At 36.8% G+C, this 21545-nt stretch overlaps 2 protein-coding genes across 3 annotated transcripts; both read left to right on the forward strand.

The window, feature by feature from the left end:
* Window positions 1-5196: 5196 nt before the first annotated feature.
* Window positions 5197-10867, forward strand: LOC108267941 (E3 ubiquitin-protein ligase TRIM39). Its single transcript, XM_017472534.3, has 6 exons — window positions 5197-5402; window positions 5952-6025; window positions 8306-8784; window positions 9085-9241; window positions 9343-9378; window positions 10191-10867. The coding sequence occupies exons 2-6, from the start codon at window positions 5962-5964 to the stop codon at window positions 10736-10738; spliced, it is 1284 nt and encodes a 427-aa protein (XP_017328023.1). The 5' UTR covers window positions 5197-5402; window positions 5952-5961; the 3' UTR covers window positions 10739-10867.
* Window positions 10868-12220: 1353 nt separating this feature from the next.
* Window positions 12221-21471, forward strand: tinf2 (TERF1 (TRF1)-interacting nuclear factor 2). 2 transcript variants are annotated; one of them, XM_017472502.3, is made up of 10 exons: window positions 12221-12524; window positions 13220-13422; window positions 14743-14841; window positions 15312-15413; window positions 15586-15696; window positions 17746-17869; window positions 18017-18878; window positions 19058-19116; window positions 20827-20909; window positions 21031-21471. In XM_017472502.3, exons 1-10 carry the CDS (start codon window positions 12473-12475, stop codon window positions 21148-21150), a joined length of 1815 nt encoding a protein of 604 aa, XP_017327991.2. In that variant the 5' UTR covers window positions 12221-12472; the 3' UTR covers window positions 21151-21471. The 2 variants fall into 2 exon arrangements, with proteins under 2 accessions (XP_017327991.2, XP_053537871.1); XM_053681896.1 differs by having other exon boundaries at window positions 13226-13422.
* The last annotated feature ends 74 nt before the right edge of the window (window positions 21472-21545 follow it).

Here is a 21545-nt window from a genome sequence, read left to right on the forward strand (position 1 = left end):
TATGAACTCAACTCTTCATCACACTTCACCACCGGAGAATTAGTTTACACTGACATCACTGGGGAACAGGTTTAACTGGAGCACTGAGAAATGTGGCTCCCCCTGTGTATTACAGCTAGAGAAGAGTTTAAAGTACAATAATTATGTTCTTCATGCAGCAACATTTACTCAACCCCTACACACCTTTAGAGAGGAAACACACAGGTAACAGGTGTGACTGGTGCCTTAAATAAGTCGTTTCCCCCTGATTTATTATGACTGGTGTAGAACCAAAGTACCAGGAATGATACTGTTAAAGCATTTCTGCTTAATAATCACATACGAGGTTCATCCATTTTCCAACTTGTTTCTCTCATACTGCAGAAGGACTTACCCAGTGCTCATGGAAAAATATTATAGCAGTATATTATAGCTGCTATAGATTGAATGCACTGCATTTTTACTGTATCTCTCTTTTTTAATAATCCTGAAAGGCTTTACTCCTGCATGCTTTCACAATGAGAGCACATGGGGGAACAGATTTATCAATGCTCTTAAAAGTGGTTTGCCTCGTTATATAACAGTTAGCATCAATTTATAGTACTACTGTGATCTCTGCATGTCTCTGTTTTATGGGTTCTCCCAGTAACTGTGACTCAGTGCATGTTGTCCCAGTGAGAATGCAACAGGGGAACAGATTTAACTCGCCTCTCTTTGATTTAAAATTTTAGTTAAAAAATTGTGATAAAAGTCGTATGCTTGTGCAAAATATCTGTTTTACTATTTCACTGGTAAATTTAGTGAATTTGAATTCTTATTTCATGTTTTTATTCTACAGTACTGTTTCTTTATGGATCACTGCACATGTGGAAATGCATTTACTCAGCGCTCCTGTAAAATAATTTCTTTTCGCTATACTAAAACAGTAGCACATTTGCCTCATACTGCCAGGATTGGGGGTTGAAAACCATCCTCTGCCCTGTGTGTGTGGAGTTTGCATGGTCTTCTCGTGCTTCATGGATTTCCTCCAGGTATTCCGGTTTCCTCCCTAGTCCTCAGACATGTAGTCTGATGTTGTAGTCTGATTTCCAAACTGTCTGCTATGTGTGAATGTGTGTGTGATTGTGCCCTGCGATGGTTTGGCACCATGTCCAGGTTGTCCCCACCTTGAGCCCCGATTTCCCTGGGATGGGCTCCAGGCTCCCCGTGACCCTCTGTAGGATAAGCGGGATGGAAAAAGGTGATGGGCTGTTTTTTTACTGCAAACTGAAAATACACTTTTTAAACAAACATGAACACAACAGCAAAACCTCAGAATGCTTCTTGGACATTTGGATAAAGGACCTAATCTATTTTTATTCTCTTATTTTTTTGCATGTGGTTATAGGTAGGTTAACAGTAGCACTCTAGAGACTTTGTTGACATTTTCCTTACTTTCTTTTTAGAAGGTCATGCTTTTGAAATTTATGCATTGCTACATTCACAGCAAACTTATTTCACAATACATTTGAAATCCTTAATATATGTCTTATGAAGTGCTAAAGTCATGTGATCTGGCTAAAACATGTGCTAAATCTAATTATCAACCACTCCAACTGCAATCATTTAAAACTTGAAGAGAAGATTTCTCCTTGGTTTTGTTAATTTAAGGCATAAAACAAGCTCACAAAATCACAGATACATGACTGACATAGTAGCACATTTCATTCCATTGTAAATGTTTATACAGAACTGCAAAAGTCATAGGCACCCTATTTTTTAAAATATAAATGTTGTTATAGATTTTTTTTTTTATTTTATGACTTCTACATTATCGAGTCAGTACAAAAACATTTTAGATTTCCAAACATTAGTTTTCCAGCAGAAAATTAAATGTTACAGCAAAATGTTTGTATGTCAGTATAGAAAGCAGCATATTACATAAGAGACACTTTTCAGACAAAAAACACAATGATGTCTGCTGGGTTTTGCTGCAAAAAAACGCAACAGCGACAGTCAAAATCTCCAGAAGAACTGTGTCTCATTCTGCAAGATGCTCAATAAAACTTACAGCTCATTTCCTGATAAAACTGAATTCAGTACTGAATATACCAAAGCATATCTTGTTTCCTATCTAAAGCTTTCTGGTCTCAGTTTTCTGTTTGTTGCTTTGTTTGATTTTCTGTTTGATTTTCACAGACCAGTAAAAAAAAAAAATGCTTCTAAATTTGACTGGGCCAGTTTACTGGAATTCTTCCTGTATATTTGGCAACTGCAAAATATTTGTGCATCTCGTTTTATTTACTTGTGGATCTCACTGTATATTTGTGAATCACTTACTGCTGATTTGTGCTGCTTGTTTTTATTTTTGTGGAACTCGTCTTATTTGTTTGCAAATTATGTAACAAAAATACATATATATTTTGTTCAGTTCTATCAAATAAACAAGCTTTACTTTTTTGAGTGTCCTCTAAGATATGTGACCTTTTAACTGGAAACAGTTCCCTCTGCAATTTGGCGTGGCACGGCACAAAGTAGGAGCCAACAACCTGCAGAGGATTCCCATCTTGTTGTGATTTAAATCAATACAATCAATAATTTAATAGTTGTTTGTGATCAGTTGTCATTCGAGTTCTATATGATAATTTGACTTTAGTCAATCTAAAATGTTAAAATTTATTTTAATACATCACTAAATATTTGGAAAGCAAATAGGTTGTAACTATGGCAACTACAGTACGTACATCCATCAGTGGATGCAGTAGCTATGGCAACTTTTCCAGCGAAACTGTCATGTGACATCATTCTTCCACCAGCAACAGGTTTGGTCAGAAGGCACTTGGTCACAGCCCATAACATTACTTATGAATAATGACAAGAGTGTTAGTGGAGTGTCCTAATTCAATAATACTCACTGTCACATTATTACTTTTGTAAAAAATAAAAAGAAATGTAATAAACAAATTCACCAGCATTGCCGCTTGGATCAAATGTCCAAACATCACGTTAGACATGTTGAGTCAATACAAAGTGTTTTATGACTGAAAGGAAATTCTCTTATATCATGTACCCTCTTATATTATGAACTGCTATCAAATACCTATGATGAATGTAAGCATTTAATTACCTCTTTAAATAAGCTGATCAACTGCTATCCTTGATTATATTATTATGTATTTCCATGTCAACATGACACAGGACTTATTTTGTATTATGACTATGTGCTGTGTGTTTTGTTTAAATCTGTCTGACACCTGGACCAGTAGAAACCTTCCACACACTGCTGTTATCAGTGTATAAATGCTTTTGGTTTGCATGAATAAAGTGGGATGTCTTTATGAACATGCAAGAAGTCAGTGTGTGTTCATTTTAGACCCCCAGGCCTGAACGCTCCACGGTAAACCACACTTTCTAAAAGTTAATAGAAGTTAATAGATGTTAATGGTAAAACAGGCTGGAAGGCATGACAGACGATCTGACGGGCATAAGGCAGTATCTGAGATCCCTGTAACGTGGAAATCTAACAATAACCTTTGTCGACACTCATATGATTTGACGTTCGTGTCACGGAAGTGTGTTTTGCTGGTGCGTAAGGAGTGTATTGAGTGTGTGTGTGTGTGTGTGTGTGTGTGTGTGTGTGTGTGTGTGTGTGTGTGTGTGTGTGTGTGTGTCCACCCTGATCAGGATAGAGCTTACTGAAGTTTGGCCGGTGAAACTTTTCAGCTCTGATGTTTCCTGTTGTTGTATGCGACTGTTTTACGACTGTTGTTAAAAGTCATCCTGAGGAGATTAAACTAGTTCTTCCAGAAAGATATGTAGTGTTAATACATTAACTTTTCTGATTTATTGAAGAAGGTGATAGGCTGCTCTTTTATTTTTATTTTTCTTATCAAACAAACATAAACACCACAGCAAAACCTTCCCCAGAATGTTTCTTGGACATTTTGACAAAGGACCTAGAACCTTTTCTTTTTTTTGCACGTGTTTATATGGAAGGATGTCTAGAAAAAAGACCCATCTCTAAAAAGTAAATGTTGTTTACTTGTTTTTCAGTCACAGGACCTGGGAAACTTGCAGTCATTGAGACAACAGTGGCCTCCACTTTACACCAGAATATTCATGAGACAGACATTTATTATTTTCATACTTTTTTCATAAGCTCATGCTTTTGGTATTAATGTATAAATACTGATTATTTCACATGAAATGTAAATCACAATGAGTCAAAATACTTTTATTTAACTATTGTGTCTTCTAAAGCCTTAAAGTCATGTGACCCGGCTAAAATATGTGCTTCTTATAGACCCAAGGCATATAACATATTAACATCTAGGCACAACATTGGAAGAGTTTAAGGCAATCCGGTGTTTTTTTTTTTTAATCCAAAAATGAGTTTTCCATGGTGTCTACCAGCCCATGAGCTATAATACTGACATTTCTACAGTCTGTTTTTTAACATTGTGATTGTGGACCTTTGTCATTACAATTCAAATATTAACAAAAATCATCATTCAGTTCACAGTGTTTTTTTAACTGCAGAATTTAATGTGATCAATAAAATGTATTAAAAGCATCTGCTGATCTGTGTGATACGACTGAACAAAAATGTGTTTCTCCTTAAAACAAAAATACATTCAAGCATTATAAATTATTTTATTTAGAAGTAAACATTACAAAAGCAACAACAACAATACAATACAAGATCACCAAATATTGTTAATCACTAATAAAATAATTCCAGCATGTGATCCATGTGATCATGAGTTAATAAACGAATGAATCCTCCATTTGCTTTAAATGCTGCCATCTTCTGGTACAAAGATGAAATGACGTGGCCCAGGAGAAAACAATCTTATCCGATAATCACAGTAATCTTGTGATCATGTAGAACTGCCCCTTCATCAACCACTACAAATTGAACAAGGAAGTGACGTAAGTGACTGGCATAAAGTTGGTTTGACGTTGGACGTTCGATATCCGCGGATATTCGGAAATTAAGGGACCGTCTCTAAAGTTACATACTACGTTGTTAAACACGTTTCTAATTTCAATAGCATTTGAAGCGAATGACTTACAGTCATATAACCAACTGTAAAGTGTTCATCTAGGTGTCAAGTATGACGCACATGATGAACACTTTACAGTTGGTTATATGACTGTAAGTCATTCCCTTCAAATGCTATTGAAGTTGAAACGTGTTTAACAATGTACTATGTACCTCTAGAGACGGTCCCTTAATTTCCGTATATCCGCGAATATCGAACGTCCAACGTCAAACCAACTTTATTCCAGTACTAAACGGAAAGAGTAAAGCAGTTAGCTCCTATCGAGAAGAAACCCTTATTTTCACATTAATTTCTGAATTTAACTGCAGGATATTCACTGACTCTGGAATATAAATACAGACAATTCTCACTCCCTGAAAAGTGGCAAGTAAAATAAAGGTATGTACTTCAGTGAATGTTTTATAGTTCAGAGGTTTTGTCAGTGTGTGATTTATCAGGATAAACTGCACAGGTAAACAATATCAGACAGAGACATAATTTTATTAACTGCTCAAAAGTGGAGTGTTGAACTGATTCCAGCATGAACACTTAAATACAAGTTAAAATACAATTTTACCTTTAACTGGATTAAAGGTGTAAATGTGTGTGTGTGTTTGTGTGTGTGTGTTAGAAGTACAGAGGTGAGCACTGGGGGAAACATAAACACTTCTACAAACATATCAGGAAGTGAGAAACTGTGAATGATACAGTTAGTGAGCTGAGAGCTGTGAGAATGATCAGTGAAATTCTGTGTTTATTACAATCTAATGAAGATGAAGAATGTTTACGTGTGTTTTATATCACAGTCTAAATGCTTCCAGTGTCATTGCTCATGTTTAACACTGCAGACAGGCATGCTGAGTCAAACAGACTAATCAGTATCACCTCATACTGTTACATGTGTGAACTGAATGATGTGATTTCTTACTGAAAAAATTTAAAACACAGGAGGAAGGAAATGTCTGAATCTTCATCACCAACAAAAGGCAGAAGAAAGAGGAGCATGGATAAGCTAGAATCATGTAAGTTATATAGCTTATATGTGATTTTAATTTCTATTTATTAAATAGTTACATAGATGTAAGTTACTGTTTCTATAATAACAACTAATTCACAAGCGCTTGTGCTGCATGGTGGATGTGCTACATCATTTAATGAAGGACTGTCACTATTATGGAAGTTTATCTGAAATTATGCAAATGATCTCAATAAGTAGTTTCTCTTTTCTGTTGACTTTATGCGTCTCTTTTCATATAAGAATAACACCTGTGCACTAAAACACAAACATCTTAGAAAGCAATCTATTGACACAGATCATGTAACTATGGAGGAATATTTTAACTTTATTGGTTATATATATATGTATTGATATAATTAAATAATTCAATAATCGGATATGTAGTTAAAAGTGACAATAAATTAATAATACTGAAATAAAATTGGGGCAAAAATAGTTAAATGTGACTCAAAATGTTTTATTTATTATTTAAATACTTAAATATTGATTTATTTCAGTGATGCTCTGCAGCCATACACAGTGACATTAAATAAATCATATTAATGAGCACCATGAAATACTCGCTGAAATCTGTCACGTTCGTCCATAATTAATAAAGTCTGAAAAAACCCTCCATATGTAACTCAATTAAATTTCTTTACAAACTGAAAAGGAAAGATACAAATAACAATTATATATAGAACCTGTTAATGACATATACACAGAAGTTACCTAATAATATACACTATTTAGCAAAATCTGTAATTGAATAATGTACTATGGCTAAGCTACAGCTCCACTAAATATTACTGTTTAATTCCACAAATCAAAGTTACAAATACTTTATCAATTCTTTTAACAAATAATGTTTGATTAAATCTTATGTTTGCCAGTAATTTATACATAACTGAATATATGTAGCTAAATTAAAACATATGATTATGAAATATAATTATTAATTGTGATCAGCTCAAATAATCATGCTAAAATTGTTGTAATTAGACTTTAATTTAATGATTGTTACAGACTTTTAAAGATAAACATATATAATGTAATTTAAGGTGTGGGGTTTAGGTGATTGAGGGTTCAGGGGTTCTATTATAACTCTGCAATTTAAATAATGATGATGGACTTGAAATATCGAGGACATTGAACTTTTTTATTGTGCTCAGAGTGAAAAACTAGGGAGAGGATCAACTCCCCATGCTCTTCTTCTCCACAATACAACTCTCCCCATATTAATTACCCAATATCCTGTCTATGAGGAGACAACACCAAAATAAAAGTCCATAATGAAATATGCAAAAATAAAATACAATGAATATAAAACAAAATCAGTTCCACAGTAATATAGAACTATGTCTTATTTTTTTAATTAAATAAAAAAAAGTTAATTATAAAGTAAGGTCAAAAAGTCTGAGAGCACATTAAAAATCTGGGAATCTGGAAATGAACATAAAGGTTTTGAATTTTAATTTTTTTTGCAAATGCTCCACGACATTTAAAATAACTACAGAAAAGAAGAATCAACATAAATGGTGCCAACTTCCTACTAACCACTCTTAACCATGCACTATTTACAAAGGTAACTATTAGTGTGTTAATTTTTATTTTATATATATATATAAGGGTATCACGTGAATCGTAATGGGGCAGAGCATAAACAAAGTCAAAACAGACATAGGGTCACACACAAGCAAAACACTCATCCAGAGGCAAAAAGCACTTCTCTCTGTACACACAATGGCAATGATCTGCCCTGGGATGGAGACTGACGAGGCTTAAGTACACTTCCGGAAGCGTGCAGGCAACCAATCCTGTCGCACAAGGCTGGAGCCGACGTGGACAAGATGTGATCTTCCAGTAGCAAGCCGGAACGTGGTGCATGCAGTAGGCGGGGCCTAGAGAAAGGGGAGGAGACAAAAGAAAACCCAGCCCACCCCTGACATAGACACACAAATCGCACATAGAGCGAACAGAAATACATTGGATAACATAACATATGTCTTATATAAGAGATACACTACACTTGTAAATACACTTGACTGTAAAATTCATAAAGGTATTCTACAAAAACGTTTTAACACAAACATTAAATGAAACCCCAACAAGTGCCTTTAATCTTCAGTTTAAATTAAAAAGCCTTTTTTCATATCAGTACAGGAAAACGTGTAGAAATTCTGGTCTGTGATTTTCACACCTTCACTACAGATGCAGTTTACTGTATAGAGACAAGGTTGAAACTAATTACAGTATTTCTACACTATTTATAAACAATGTGTAACTTTTGTTCTATCAAATCTAGTTTCTTGTGACTCCAGCAGTCTCCTGTCTGAAGATCAGCTGCAGTGTTCGATATGTCTGGATGTGTTCACTGAACCAGTCACCACTCTATGTGGACACAACTTCTGCAAGAGCTGCCTTACACAGTGGTGGGAGAAGAGTCAACACTGTTACTGTCCATTATGTAAAGAGAAATTCACCAAGAAACCTGAACTGAAGATAAATACAACACTGAGAGAGATTGCAGATAACTTCAAGAAGAAAAGTGGTCCTGACAAACCTGAGCTTCTTTGTGATGCCTGCACTGGAGAGAAGCTGAAGGAACTGAAATCCTGTCTGGATTGTGTTCTGAGTTTGTGTGAAACTCATCTAGAACCTCATAATCATGTTCCAAGACTTAAGAAACGCAAACTAATAAACCCCGTGGAGAACCTGGAGGACTACATATGCCAGAATGTTCCATATGTAGTTCCTATAGAGGAGGAGAGCAGAGAGAGGAAGGTGAGAAACAATGATTGACATCAGCTTTGTATATTCTTATAGATAAAGTGAACTAATTTATCCAGTAGTAGATCAGATTGGAAAGTTTTTAATTCAATTTCCGGGACTTTTTAACCTTCACTGTTCAGCTATATGTTCTGATTCGGCTTCACTTCTAAAATGCAAAATTATTTACGTTAATAAATCATTATGAGGAAATTATTCACTATACTAAGACTTGTATCTTACACCACATATGAGGAGAAATTAAGACAAAACACTTTTTTTAACAAAACTATTTGTCTTCTGCTCTGTCCTCAGACACAGCTGGAGAAAACACTCAGAGATGTGCAGCAGATGATTCAGGACCGACTGAAGAAGATCCAAGAGATGAAACACTCAGTAGAGCTCAGCAAAGTGTGTAGGATATATTTTGCAAAACTCCCTAAAACACTCAATGACAAGTTTAAGGAAACAGGTGAGAAACTTTCATATTTAACAATTTTTAGACATAAGTCTAAAACGTGTTTTATTTAAATGATCTTAAATCTAATGAAAGTGATGTTTTGTTGTAATTAGTTTCCACAGAACTGAAGAGGATTCAGCAGTATGCAGGTACAGTGAGGTTTCTGATTTCCTCTCATATTAAAATGTACATATCAGCATTACACCACTGCATCATCAGACTGATTTTCATCTGTAGATCTCTCCAGCTAAAAGGAAGTCTTAAAGTGTCTCTCATGATCCTCCTCACTATAGCTCCCTATTACTGCCATGCACTAAAGCCCTTAAACCCTTTTCTACTTTAGAAAGACTGATCTTCTTCTTACATTTCACTAAGAAAGTCATGCAGGAAACATGTATGTTTGGACAGAGATTAACTTTATTGTTTTGTTTTTTTAACTGCTTGATAAAACTTTAAATTCTTTGACTATCAAAGGTAAATGTTTTCGTGCAAGGCAAACAAGAGTTTTATTCTCATGCAATTAGAAATATATTTTTTAAATTTCAGTGTCTCTATAATTGACTTCACGTGTTCTCTTATGTGTGTGTGCATGTGTGTGTGAGTGTGTGTGTGTGTGTGTGTGTGTGTGCGTGTGCATGTGTGTGTGTGTGTGTGTGTGTGTGTGTGTGTGTGTGTTTCTGTCATGTTCTGCGACTCTATGTTTTTCCTGAAGAACAAAAATTAAAAACAAATAAATGACTAAAGTAAAGTTTCAGAAGGAAAACATTTTATATTTCTCATCTTTGACAGGCTCCTACCATCAACTGTACAAGTCTTCTCTTTTTACAAGAGATCATTTAAAAATATTAAATTATTTAATCTTTTACAAATCCTCTTATAAATCCTAATGAATTTGATCCACTGATGATGATTTAATATTTTTACCTGCAAACTCACATCTCACTCTGTGTGTTTCTCTCAGTGGATGTGACTCTGGATCCTGATACAGCTCATCCATATCTCATCCTGTCTGCTGATGGAAAACAAGTGACACTTGGAGACACAGAACAGGATCTCCCTGATACACCACAGAGGTTCGATGAATGTGTCTGTGTTCTGGGAAAGCAGAGTTTCTCCTCAGGGAGATTTTATTATGAGGTGCAGGTCAGAGGGAAAACTGACTGGACATTAGGAGTCGCGAGAGAGAACATTAACAGGAACGGGAAGATTACACTGAGACCTCAGAATGGATTCTGGACTGTGATACTGAGGAATGAGAATCGGTATACAGCTTGTGTTGGTCCCCCTGTCCCCCTCACACTGAGAGAGAAGGTGGAGACGGTGGGAATGTTTGTGGATTATGAGGAGGGTCTGGTCTCCTTTTATGATGTGAAGTCCAGCTCTCATATCTACTCTTTCACTGGTCAGTCTTTCACTGACAAACTCTATCCTTACTTCAGTCCTTGTTTAAATGAAGGAGGTAAAAATTCAGCACCACTGATCATCTCTCCTGTATTTAACACTGAATGAATTTTCACCTCACAGATTTAATCATTTATTAAATGGTGAGAATAAAAATAAATATTTGACTTTTTCTGGCAAATTTCAGAAATGCATGTTCCCTTTCACAGTTTTTTTTTTTTTTTTTTACACATGATTGTGGAACTTTGTCATTACAAATCAAATATGAATAAAGATCATTTACAGTGCGAAATCATGATGTTTTCAGCAAGTTTCATTCGTACTTCATTCTTTCACACTAGGCCACAGAGAGAACTGGGTTACCTGGTGCTTGTAGAAAGGAGGTTTTCCTCCATATATTACAGTATATTACAGCTGAAATTGCTTTGAACTTCAACAGTGATGATGGTAATCTGTCTCTCTTTCTCCTCTGAACTCTACAACTTTTGGCTTTACTGCATGCTTTCACAATGAGAGCACATGGGGAAGAGATTTATCAGCGCTCCTATCAACCTTAGTGGTTAGCACGTTCGCCTCACACCTCTAGGGTCGGGGGTTCGATTCCCACTGTGGCCCTGTGTTTGTGGAGTTTGCATGTTCTCCCTGTGTTGCGGGGGTTACCTCTGGGTACTCTGGTTTCCTCCCCCAGTCCAAAGACATGCATGGTAGGTTGATTGGCATGTCCAAAGTGTCCATAGTGTATGAATAGGTATGTGAATGTGTATATGAGTGTGCCCTGCAATGGATTAGCACCCTGTCCACGTGCCCGATTCTCCCTGGGGTAGGCTGCAGGTTTCCCCGTGACCCTGAAAAGGATAAAGTATAGAAGATGGATGGACGGATTACTGTGATCTCAACATGTCTCAGTTTTATGAGTTCTCCTAGTAACTGTGACTCATAGTGCATGTTGTCCCAGTAAGAATGCAACAGGGGAACAGATTTAACTGGCCTTTCTTTGATTTAAAATTTTAGTTTAGTGATAAAAGTCTTATGCTTTTGCAGAATATCTGTTTTACTATTTCACTGGTAAATTTAGTGAATTTGAATTCTTATTTCATGCTTTTATTCTACAGTACTGTTTCGTTATGGATCACTTCATATGTGGAAATGCATTTACTCGGCACTCTTGTAAAATAATTTCTTTTCACTGTACTAAAAGAGTGGCGCATTTGCCTCGTACTGCCAGGATTGGGGGTTGAATTCAATACTGAATATACCAAAGCATGTCTTATATCCTACCTAAAGCTTTCTGGTCTCAGTTTTCTGTTTGTTGCTAATGTTTGATTTTCTGTTTGATTTTCACAGACCAGTAAATAAATGCTTCTAAGTTTAACTGGGCCAATTTACTGGAATTCTTCCTGAATATTTGCCAACTGCAAGATATTTGTGCATCTCGTTTTATTTATTTGTGGATCTCACTGTATATTTGTGAATCACAAATATAAAACACAGACCGGAAATGTAGTCAATCAGCTGAATTCCAAAAATAATAGAGGACTACAGTATTGAACCCGCTACTTGAAACGCGACCGGACGCGTGACCTTTTAACCGGAAACAGTTGCCTCGGCAATTTGGCGTGGCGCGGCGCGAAAAATAGGAGCCAAAAACCTGTAGAGGATTCCTGTTGTTTACATTCGTCTTGTTATGATTTAAATCAATACATTGTAATTGAATAGTTGTTTGTGATCGGTGGTCATTCGAGTTGGATATGATAATTTGACTTTAGGAAAACTAAAACGTTCGATTTTATTTTAATACATCAGTAAATATTTGGAAAGCGTTAGATATTTGACAGCCGCGAAATGAGGTCAGGAACAACACGCAGTAAAAACAACAACAACAACAACAACAAAGGTATGTGGTCTTGTAAATGGGCTGGAATAGACGAAGAATATAACCGCTTATTACTATTCAATTCAATTTTATTATATTTTATTTGTATAGCGCTTTTTACAGTGGACATTGTCTCAAAGCAGCTTTACAGAAACCAACACAGGAACCTTTGTTAATAATGACATTTCTATATCTCATGAGATAAGGTTATGTCAGTTAAGAACAGATAAATATCACATTCGGTATGCAAGCTTTAGTAAGCTCTCAAATTTAAAAATAATCAAATAAAATAAATGTTATAATAAGTGTATTTTTGATAGAAGTCATTTAAGATTGTTTACACTGCCCTTTAACAGATTCTTCTAGGTTCATGTTTAATACTGGTTTGCTCGTCTTTATTATCTTGGCTGTAGTTGAAATCAGATGGTTTGTGTAACAGTCATGTTAATGTGTGTATTAGGACTAGTTGGTGATCTCACCTTAGATCATTAACACCAGAAGTCAAAATTCTAGTCCACTTCCTGACCGAATTACCAAAGCCAAAATGACGTAATTAGTCTTGACACTTTCCCGTCTTGTCCATTGATCTATTTATATAACCTTATGTTTCAAATAAATTAAAAGGAGCAGAAATTTATGGAGACCTGGCTCATGAGGGTAACATCATCAGATCAGAGTTCTCATATCAGTTCTCTGTAATTTCCTCTTCCGAATAGACGAAGCTTTACCTATCGATTCCCTTCGGCTTTTGGCTCCTCCTCTGAGATTGGTCTCGGCGGCCATGTGGAAAGTGATGCAGCAGAGGGACGTGATGCACTATGGAAAGCTGGAAGAGTTTGTGACATCTGTCTCGGAGACTGTACCTGGGTTGCTGAGTTATAGACACCAGGCCAAGCTGAGCGTGGGTCTGCGGGCACGGGTGAGATTTAAGATAAGAGTCGTTGAGTTGGATCGCATGTAAGGAATATGACAGCTCAGCGTGCTGAGACACCAAACTACACTTGTGTCTGTTAGTCACGTCAGTGTATTTCTGTTAGACATTGGGTGTTTTTCCTAGTCATGCTTGGTTCAGCTCCATAATTCAGAGCTGTATTGTAAGTGATAAGAGGTCGTATTTGTTTTGTAGGTGTTCCACAACATTAACTGTAACTATAAACAAATAAATATACAACTTGTCAAGTAATTGTTGGCAAATTCCTTTAGATTAAGAAGAATATTGTCTTATCACCACACACTGTTGTGTTTTATTCCTCAGTTATGCCTTAGCAGTCACAGGACAACATGATAAGAATGTTGATGTAATGTATGCTCTATTCATTACATAAACATTCTTATTACTTCATATAAGCTACATTTGTGTTGTTTTTAGCCATCAGTTAACTGTGTGAGGGAAGCAACTTTCAAAACATATATTAACTCAGCAGCTGTCATTTTTAATGCAATATAACCACGACATGTTTGCAAAAGCTGTGCATGCATGCTACATTAAAAATCTGCCTAAATAATTTAAATGAATAAATAATGACTAAACAATGAACACAAACCACTCTACTGTACTATTCACAACTTGGTTCACATTTAATTCAGTCGAGAATGGTGAAAAAAGAGCAAATAATTCAGGCCCATAATCACAGTATCCATTAATCAGTGATATTTAATGCTGTTGTGGAAATTATTTATTTTTGAACAGTATCTAGAAATTGCTTGAAAATCAGCTGATATCACTACCTATTCAATAATGTTTTACTAATATTTAAAACAAAACAAAACATTTAATATATATATATAAATAAAAAGTCCATCCATCCATCATCTATACCGCTTATCCTTTTCAGGGTCGCGGTGGAACCTGGAGCCTATCCCAGGGAGCATGGGGCACAAGGCGGGGTACACCCTGGACAGGGTTAAATAAAAAGTACAGGAACAAAATACATAGCTAAAACATGACCTGGACAAAACTGCAGATTTCACACAAAAAATCATTTACTCTGCAAATATAGTAAAGTATGACTAAAATAAAAGTCAGTCCTAGCAAAAACAATTCTGAATCCAATTCCATTTATAAGCCATCTTTTTCTTTTTGTTGTGGTTCTCGGCCTGATACTGTCGGATCAGTTCGATTTCTAATATTTACAGGGATCGAAGTAGAGGATCTAATCTTAGGGATTACTTCTCTAGTTGAGCTTTTGTATTTAATAGGGTTGCATTAATAAGTTTGTTGTTTGTGTTCTTTGTGTAGCTGATCCTGGAGCAGCTCCGTGTGGCCCAGTCTCCTGACCCTGAGCTCATTCTTTCCCAGCTAGACAGACTGCGTGCTCCCGCCCTGCCTAGCAGTACAGTGAGTGGCCATTAACCCCTCTCGCGCTCTCTCTCTCTCTCTCTCTCTCTCTCTCTCGTGCGTGCTCTCTGTGTGTGTCTCTCTCTCTGGCTTCTTGCTTATTTTTTAAAAAAATTTTACACTCACTCCATTACACCATGGTTCTCAAATATTTTGCAGCCAGAAACTGTTTAAATTAAAATTCCAGCACCCCACCCCATTTTCATTTCAAAGATTAGGCTCATTATTTTGAGAACCACTGTATTCCTCAACAATGCCACTTTATAATAACACCATGATGCTACTAAGAAGGTGGTCGTGACCATGTGAGCAAGGTTGTTTTCCTTTTTTTAAATTACTTGCATAAAAAGCTTCTGCATGATTTGAAAGATTTTGAAAAGATTTTCAAAGAAGAAACCAGTGCAGCTCGAATGAATGGATGATGCAAATGCATTGATGATGACTCTCCCTTCTGTATCTGCTATTTGTAGAGAACGAGACTTGATCAGAAAGTGGAGATGGCTGTGAAGAACTTCCACACACTTGTGCAGACTCTGCTGAGGAACCCAGCAGAGAGCGAGCAGTTCTTCAAGGTGAGACTCTGGATAAAAGGTTGAATATTGATGGAGTCAAATCAGCGTTTACTGATTTACTCTCTCTTGTCATTCTTGTCTTTCTTTGTAGCATTTTTTTCTCACTCTCATACAAGCACGTACTTACACAGGTCTGACTTAATTTATTTTTTTGAAAACATTGGTACCTCAGAAAGAGTTTGACTCTCAGTATGGGCCTCTATATGACTTGGCTCTGGAGAAGCTGCTGTGGGAGTTTCTGACCCGACTGGACCAGCTGCTTCCAGTCCCAGATCTGGCTCAGGTTAGTCTTTGTGCAACAAATCGGATGTCGCATATTGAAATATGAGCTATTTTATTGTTCCTTAAAATCATTGTTCCAGTTACATTGCCCTCCAAAACTATTGGAACAGCATGGCTGCTGTAGACATTTGGGTTTGAAATCAAAAGATGAAGATGATAAGACAGTTTCAAATTTTAGCTTTTATCTCCTGGTATTTATCTGTAGATGTGTTTAAATGACAGAACATAGCACACTTTGTATCAGACCACCCATTCTTACCCAGGTGTGACCTGCTAGATTGTTTAAACAATAAATAGCTCTGAATATCTACTCTCAGTTTTAGCCTTCAGTTTCACCTGAAAGACTGCATTTGTTGTTAAAAATGATAAGCCAACATGAAAATTGGAGAGCTGTCTATGGGAGAAAAGCAAGCCATTTTGAAACTGAGAAGTGGGGGGAAATCAATCTGAGGCAATGCACAAACATTGGGTATGGTCAATACAGCAATTTGGAATGTCCTGAAAAAGAAAGAAACCATTGCTGTACTGAGCAACAGACATCGAATGGGTCGGCCAAGGAAAACAACAACAGCAGCTGATGGCAGAAGCATTGTGAGAGTTATGAAGAAAAACTCAAAAACAACAGTCAGTGACATCACCAAGAACCTCCACAGTGCATGGGTGAAGGTATCACAATCCACCATTTGAAGAAAACTTTGAGAGCAGAAATATAGAGGACATACCACAAGATGCAAACCACTCATCAGCAGTAATAATTGACAAGTCAGATTGGAATTCTGAGATGAGCCTCAAAAGTTCTGGAAACAAGATTAACCTCTACCAAAGTGATGGAAAGGCCAAATTGTGGAGAAAGAAAGGGCGGCTGCTCAGTTGGTAAAGCAGGTTGTCCACTAATCGTAGGGTTGGCGGTTCGATTCCCGGCCTGCATGACTCCACAAGCCGAAGTGTCCTTGAGCAAGACACTGAACACCAAGTTGCTCCCGATGGCAAGTTAGCGCCTTGCATGGCAGCTCTGCTACCATTGGTGTGGGAGTGTGTGTGAATGGGTGAATGAGACACAGTGTAAAGCGCTTTGGATAAATGTGCTATATAAGTGCACCATTTACCATCTCATGATCCAAAACATACAAGCTCATCTGTGAAACATGGTGGAGGTAGTGTCATAGCTTGGGTTTGCATGGCTGCTTCTGGAACAGGCTCACTAATCGTTATTGATGATGTAACTCAGCAGCGAAATGAATTCAGAAGTGTACAGAAACAATTGTAAGACAGATTTATAGAGAAATGTATCAAAAATCGGGAGGAACTTCATCATGCATCTTCATCAAGACAATGGTCCAAAACACACTGCCAACTCAACAAAGGACTTCACCAGTGAATCACCAGACCTTAACCCAAATGAGCAGCTTTTCACTGATTGAAGGGAGAAACCCCTCAAAACAAGTAACAACTGAAAGAGGCTGTGGTAAAAGTCTGGAAAAGCTGCACAAAACAAGAAGCCAATTTTGGGATGTCAGTGGGTTGCTAGCTTGATGCAGTTATTACAAGCAAGGGATATGCAACCAGATATTAAGCGTTATTTAATATAATTTACTTCAAGACTGATCTATTCCTATACTTTTGCTCACCTAAAAATTAGGTGGTCTGATACAAAAGGTTCTATGTTTTATGTTGTCTAACACATCTCAATGTAAATAAAGCTGAAATCCTGAATTTTCGTCTTGTATCCATCTTTTTGTTCTCAAACCCAAATGTCTGTGGTGTATAGCACAAACAAATGAATTGGCCTCGGTGTTCCAATAGATTAGGAGGGGGCTGTATCTTCCATTGTGAAGAAAGACTTTGAATTAGATTAAATAAGTTGTAAATATAAATAAGTATATATAAAGTATATAGTTTTATGTATTTATAGTAGTGATTTGATCCCTCAGCCCTTCGCTGTAACAAAAAGTTAAGCTGGTATGGTATTTGATCAGCACTTGGTATTACCTAGTATCACAGCTTGAGTATCTTACAATTAAACCTACTGTTGACCTCTTGCATGTTTCAGACTGTCTCATGGCTCACTGCAGCTCCGACTGTTCTGGAGGAGTGTGCACGCTTTGCGTCACAACCACAACTCCTCAGGACTCTACTCCAGCACGAGAAATGCCTCGGACATCTGGGCTCTGCAGGTAAGAATGGTGACAACATATCAAATAGTCATGACAGTATCTAAAAGTCTGATTAATATTTGTAACCTTGATGTTTTGCACTTCCACCTTCTTCTTTTTTTTCTCTCATACTATCGCTCCTCTATCTTTCTCTTTTTCTCTTTCCAGCATCTGTTCCATCCTCCATTGGGGACTCCGTCCTCTCTTCACTTTCCCTCCCTCTCTCAGGCAAAGTGCGAGACAGCAACCAATCAGGATCCACTCCCTCACTGAACATGATCCAAAGTCCCACCTCGTCGACACAAAAATCCAATAAGAGGCAAACGAGAAGAACCGCGTCACCCATCAAACCGGTTATTGGCTCAATATCAACGGCAGACATCCCACGTGAAGCTTCGACTGATCCGAATGTAGAATCCATTTCAGAAAAGGACAGCGAAGAAGTAGTTACAAAGGTTCCTGATTACACAAGGTTCAAAACAAGATCTTGTCAGAAGAGTGAGATTTTAGAGAAAGTTCCAAACCAGGAACACTGTTTAGGGAAAGTGCTGATTACAGTGATCAATCAAACACCTACACCTACAAGCAGTGAAGTTGATGAAGAGGATGAATCTCAAATCAGACCAGTGACAAGAAGTAACGGGAAGAGTGGTGTAAATGATAAACGAAGATTGAGAAGCGGTGACAAAACTCCGGATTTGGGAAGGAAGAGGAAACGAGAAGGTAGCAGTAAGACATCTCAGAGAAATTCCCAGGACACAAAGCCACAGGAAGAGCAGGGCCTGCATGCTGACCTTGCTTCCTGTATGAAACCGCTTAGAGTCATCATCCCAAGACTGGAAATGAGAGATTCATCTCAAACAGTGTTGCTGAAGTCCACGACCAATGAGGAGCATACTACAGTGTCTCCAAGACGACCTGCCATAGAGGGCGTGTCTGCTGGAAGAAATGTCGATGCCATGAACCGAAAGAGGAAACTCTGTGTCTTCGCAACCCCTGAGAAGAACCTGACCGGCAGTATTGATAAGCAGTGAGGGAGGCTCCTTAAATATTAATGCAATGAAATAGATGTCGAATATTATCTAAAGTCAGAGATGAAGAGAAATAGAGCACTCATGTCTAATACAAGTGTAGTAATGTTTCTATAGTGGTATTAAATAAACGTTGTCTGGTATATTTCAATAATATTTGGGTTTTCTTTTCATGTAGAGTATATGCTGGCTCTCCCTGCATCCCTACACTCATGCCTTTAAGGACGGAAAGTTCAGGTAATGTAAACGTGTAGTTATGAGTTAAACATCATTTAGAATCCACAGTTTTGGAAATGAATCTTTAAGAACTCATTTGTACGTCGCTTTGAATAAAAGCGTCTGCTAAATGAGTAAATGTAAGAACTACTGAGATGGTACAGAAAGTAATTCGAACATACTCGTACGGGAAAAGTCCTGAAACACCACAATTTATATTGAAATATTTGAGATGGGTTTAGTGATTCTGGTGCCAGTTTGTTGGTGATGGCTAACAGATAACAGGCAGATTTCACTGTTAGCTCCTACAAACAAAAGCGCAACAGCTTCTTTTCTCACTTGCCGTTTTCCAGCTACATTCAGTGTCATTAATGAGAAATCCAGAGTATAAATATTAGAGACAGCAAACATTGGACTCAAAGTTACATAACGCAATCAGCTGCGTGATGTTACAGCAGAGACTCGGCTCGGCTAGTCTACAATGACGAGCACGATGGTCGGTGCTGACAGTGATATTAGCATGACAGTTGAAGCTTGTAGAAGCTGATCTGTTTGAGCAGAGTATACAGATGAGGAGGTGAGCGATCAGGGATATGGGAACACATAACTCCACTTACTAATTGGTAAGATCTGGAAGTTTGTAGATCACCACCTAATTATAGTGTCCCTGAATGGTAAAATCTCTTCAGCACAGTCTAAAGACTAAAGCTCTGCCGCACCGCTCTCTTTAGGTAGAGATGAATTCCCACTGGCGCCACTATCAGCGTACAGTCAGTGGCATTGAGGGTAATCCAGGAAACCCAAAATGACAATAGAACAACTCAAACTGAATCATAAAATTAATATTTCGCATAGTTGAAGAGATCATCTTAATTATACATTTTGATATGCAAGTCATTCAAAGTGGATTTTTATTTTGTTGTCTACTATTTTCTTGAACATTATTGTTAGGTTGCATCGTTTCTCTCTGAAAGTCTTTCACCTCCCAGTGTTTTTCTCTGTTGCAGTATTGAATACCTCACAATCATCTTGCATGTCTTTTCCCTGTAATTATAATTAACGATAGCTTTGTCGGCACAAATCAGTTGTGCAGAAGTTTGTGAATATCTGTCAACTCACATATCTGCTCACTCCGGTTGTGCTTGGGTTGACCAGTGATATTTTGACCAACTTCTCCGTTCATGTTGTTTGTGTGGCGAATTGTAAGAGAAAAACTTGGACCAGTCTTCCTTTTCCCTCCACTCACCCCACTGCCTGGAACTATGAATCAACTATAAAACTACTTATAAGATGCAAGTTTGAGGAAAAAAAGGGGCAGGGCTGAGCACATCTGGGGGTGGAGCTAATTTAAAGGCCAGAGACTCAAACAACCTGAAACAAAGAAAGGTCCATTGCAAGGCAATACTCCATAAACAGTTTCTATTAAGATAACTTCAAGCTAACCGTAAAGTACATTATTATAGTTTAGTAAATACTTAAACATTACTATATATATATAATATATATATATATATATATACACACACACACACACAATATATAAAAATTATTTTAGATAAATACATTAGATATATGTATATAAAATGTATTTATATATAATTTTTATTATATATTGTGTGTATATGTATGCATATTATATATTAAAAGTATTGTTTTTTATATATATAAATTTTTATGCAGGTTCATGGTACTGTATCTCCACTGTTTAATAAACCTTTCTGTTTCTTTCAGACACGGTCTCTCCTGTAACTAAATCCACAGATGACATTGTTGTAGATTCGGAAGATGAAGCCACTGAGAAAGTTAAAGGAAGGGTTGGTACATTTGCTGTATAAACTTCTACTAAATGTGTGATAAAACTTTTGTATAAAAAAAGTCTATAAGAAACCTACTAATATTAGATTAATACGAGCGATAACATTTGCTTTTTTGCAGCTGTTTACACAGCGATATTGCAAGACAAAGAGTGACACGTATATTCCCACTTTACACGAGTTCTGGACTCCTGCCTTCTTCCGCCGTGACCACCTCTCTCCAGGAAACGGGTATAGATGAGGTTCGGTTTAACAACCATTTGGCTGGATTATAAACAGCTGTTTACTACCCTAATGTAGCTTTCTATTTTCTTTTTTTTTGTCCATACATGTAGGCATTCCCAAAGTCAATATTTCTGAGGTTTTTTTTATTTGTACAGTAGGTACATTAATAATTTTGCTTCGTATTACTAAATAAATGCTGAATCCTTTGTGAGACTAGCTATAATTATGCATGATTTAGTATAGTTTTTATATATATTTTTTGTATAATCATGTTGGATACTACCTATGTAAAAATTGTATTATTATTAATTAATAAATATACTTTTATAAAATAAAACCAGAAAGTGTTTTTATGGTGTGTTTTATTGCTGAAAATAAAATGTGTTAATTTTCACATTTAAAAATTCGCTC

The sequence above is a fragment of the Ictalurus punctatus genome, chromosome 7, assembly GCF_001660625.3.
Source record: "Ictalurus punctatus breed USDA103 chromosome 7, Coco_2.0, whole genome shotgun sequence".
Classification (NCBI taxonomy): domain Eukaryota; kingdom Metazoa; phylum Chordata; class Actinopteri; order Siluriformes; family Ictaluridae; genus Ictalurus; species Ictalurus punctatus.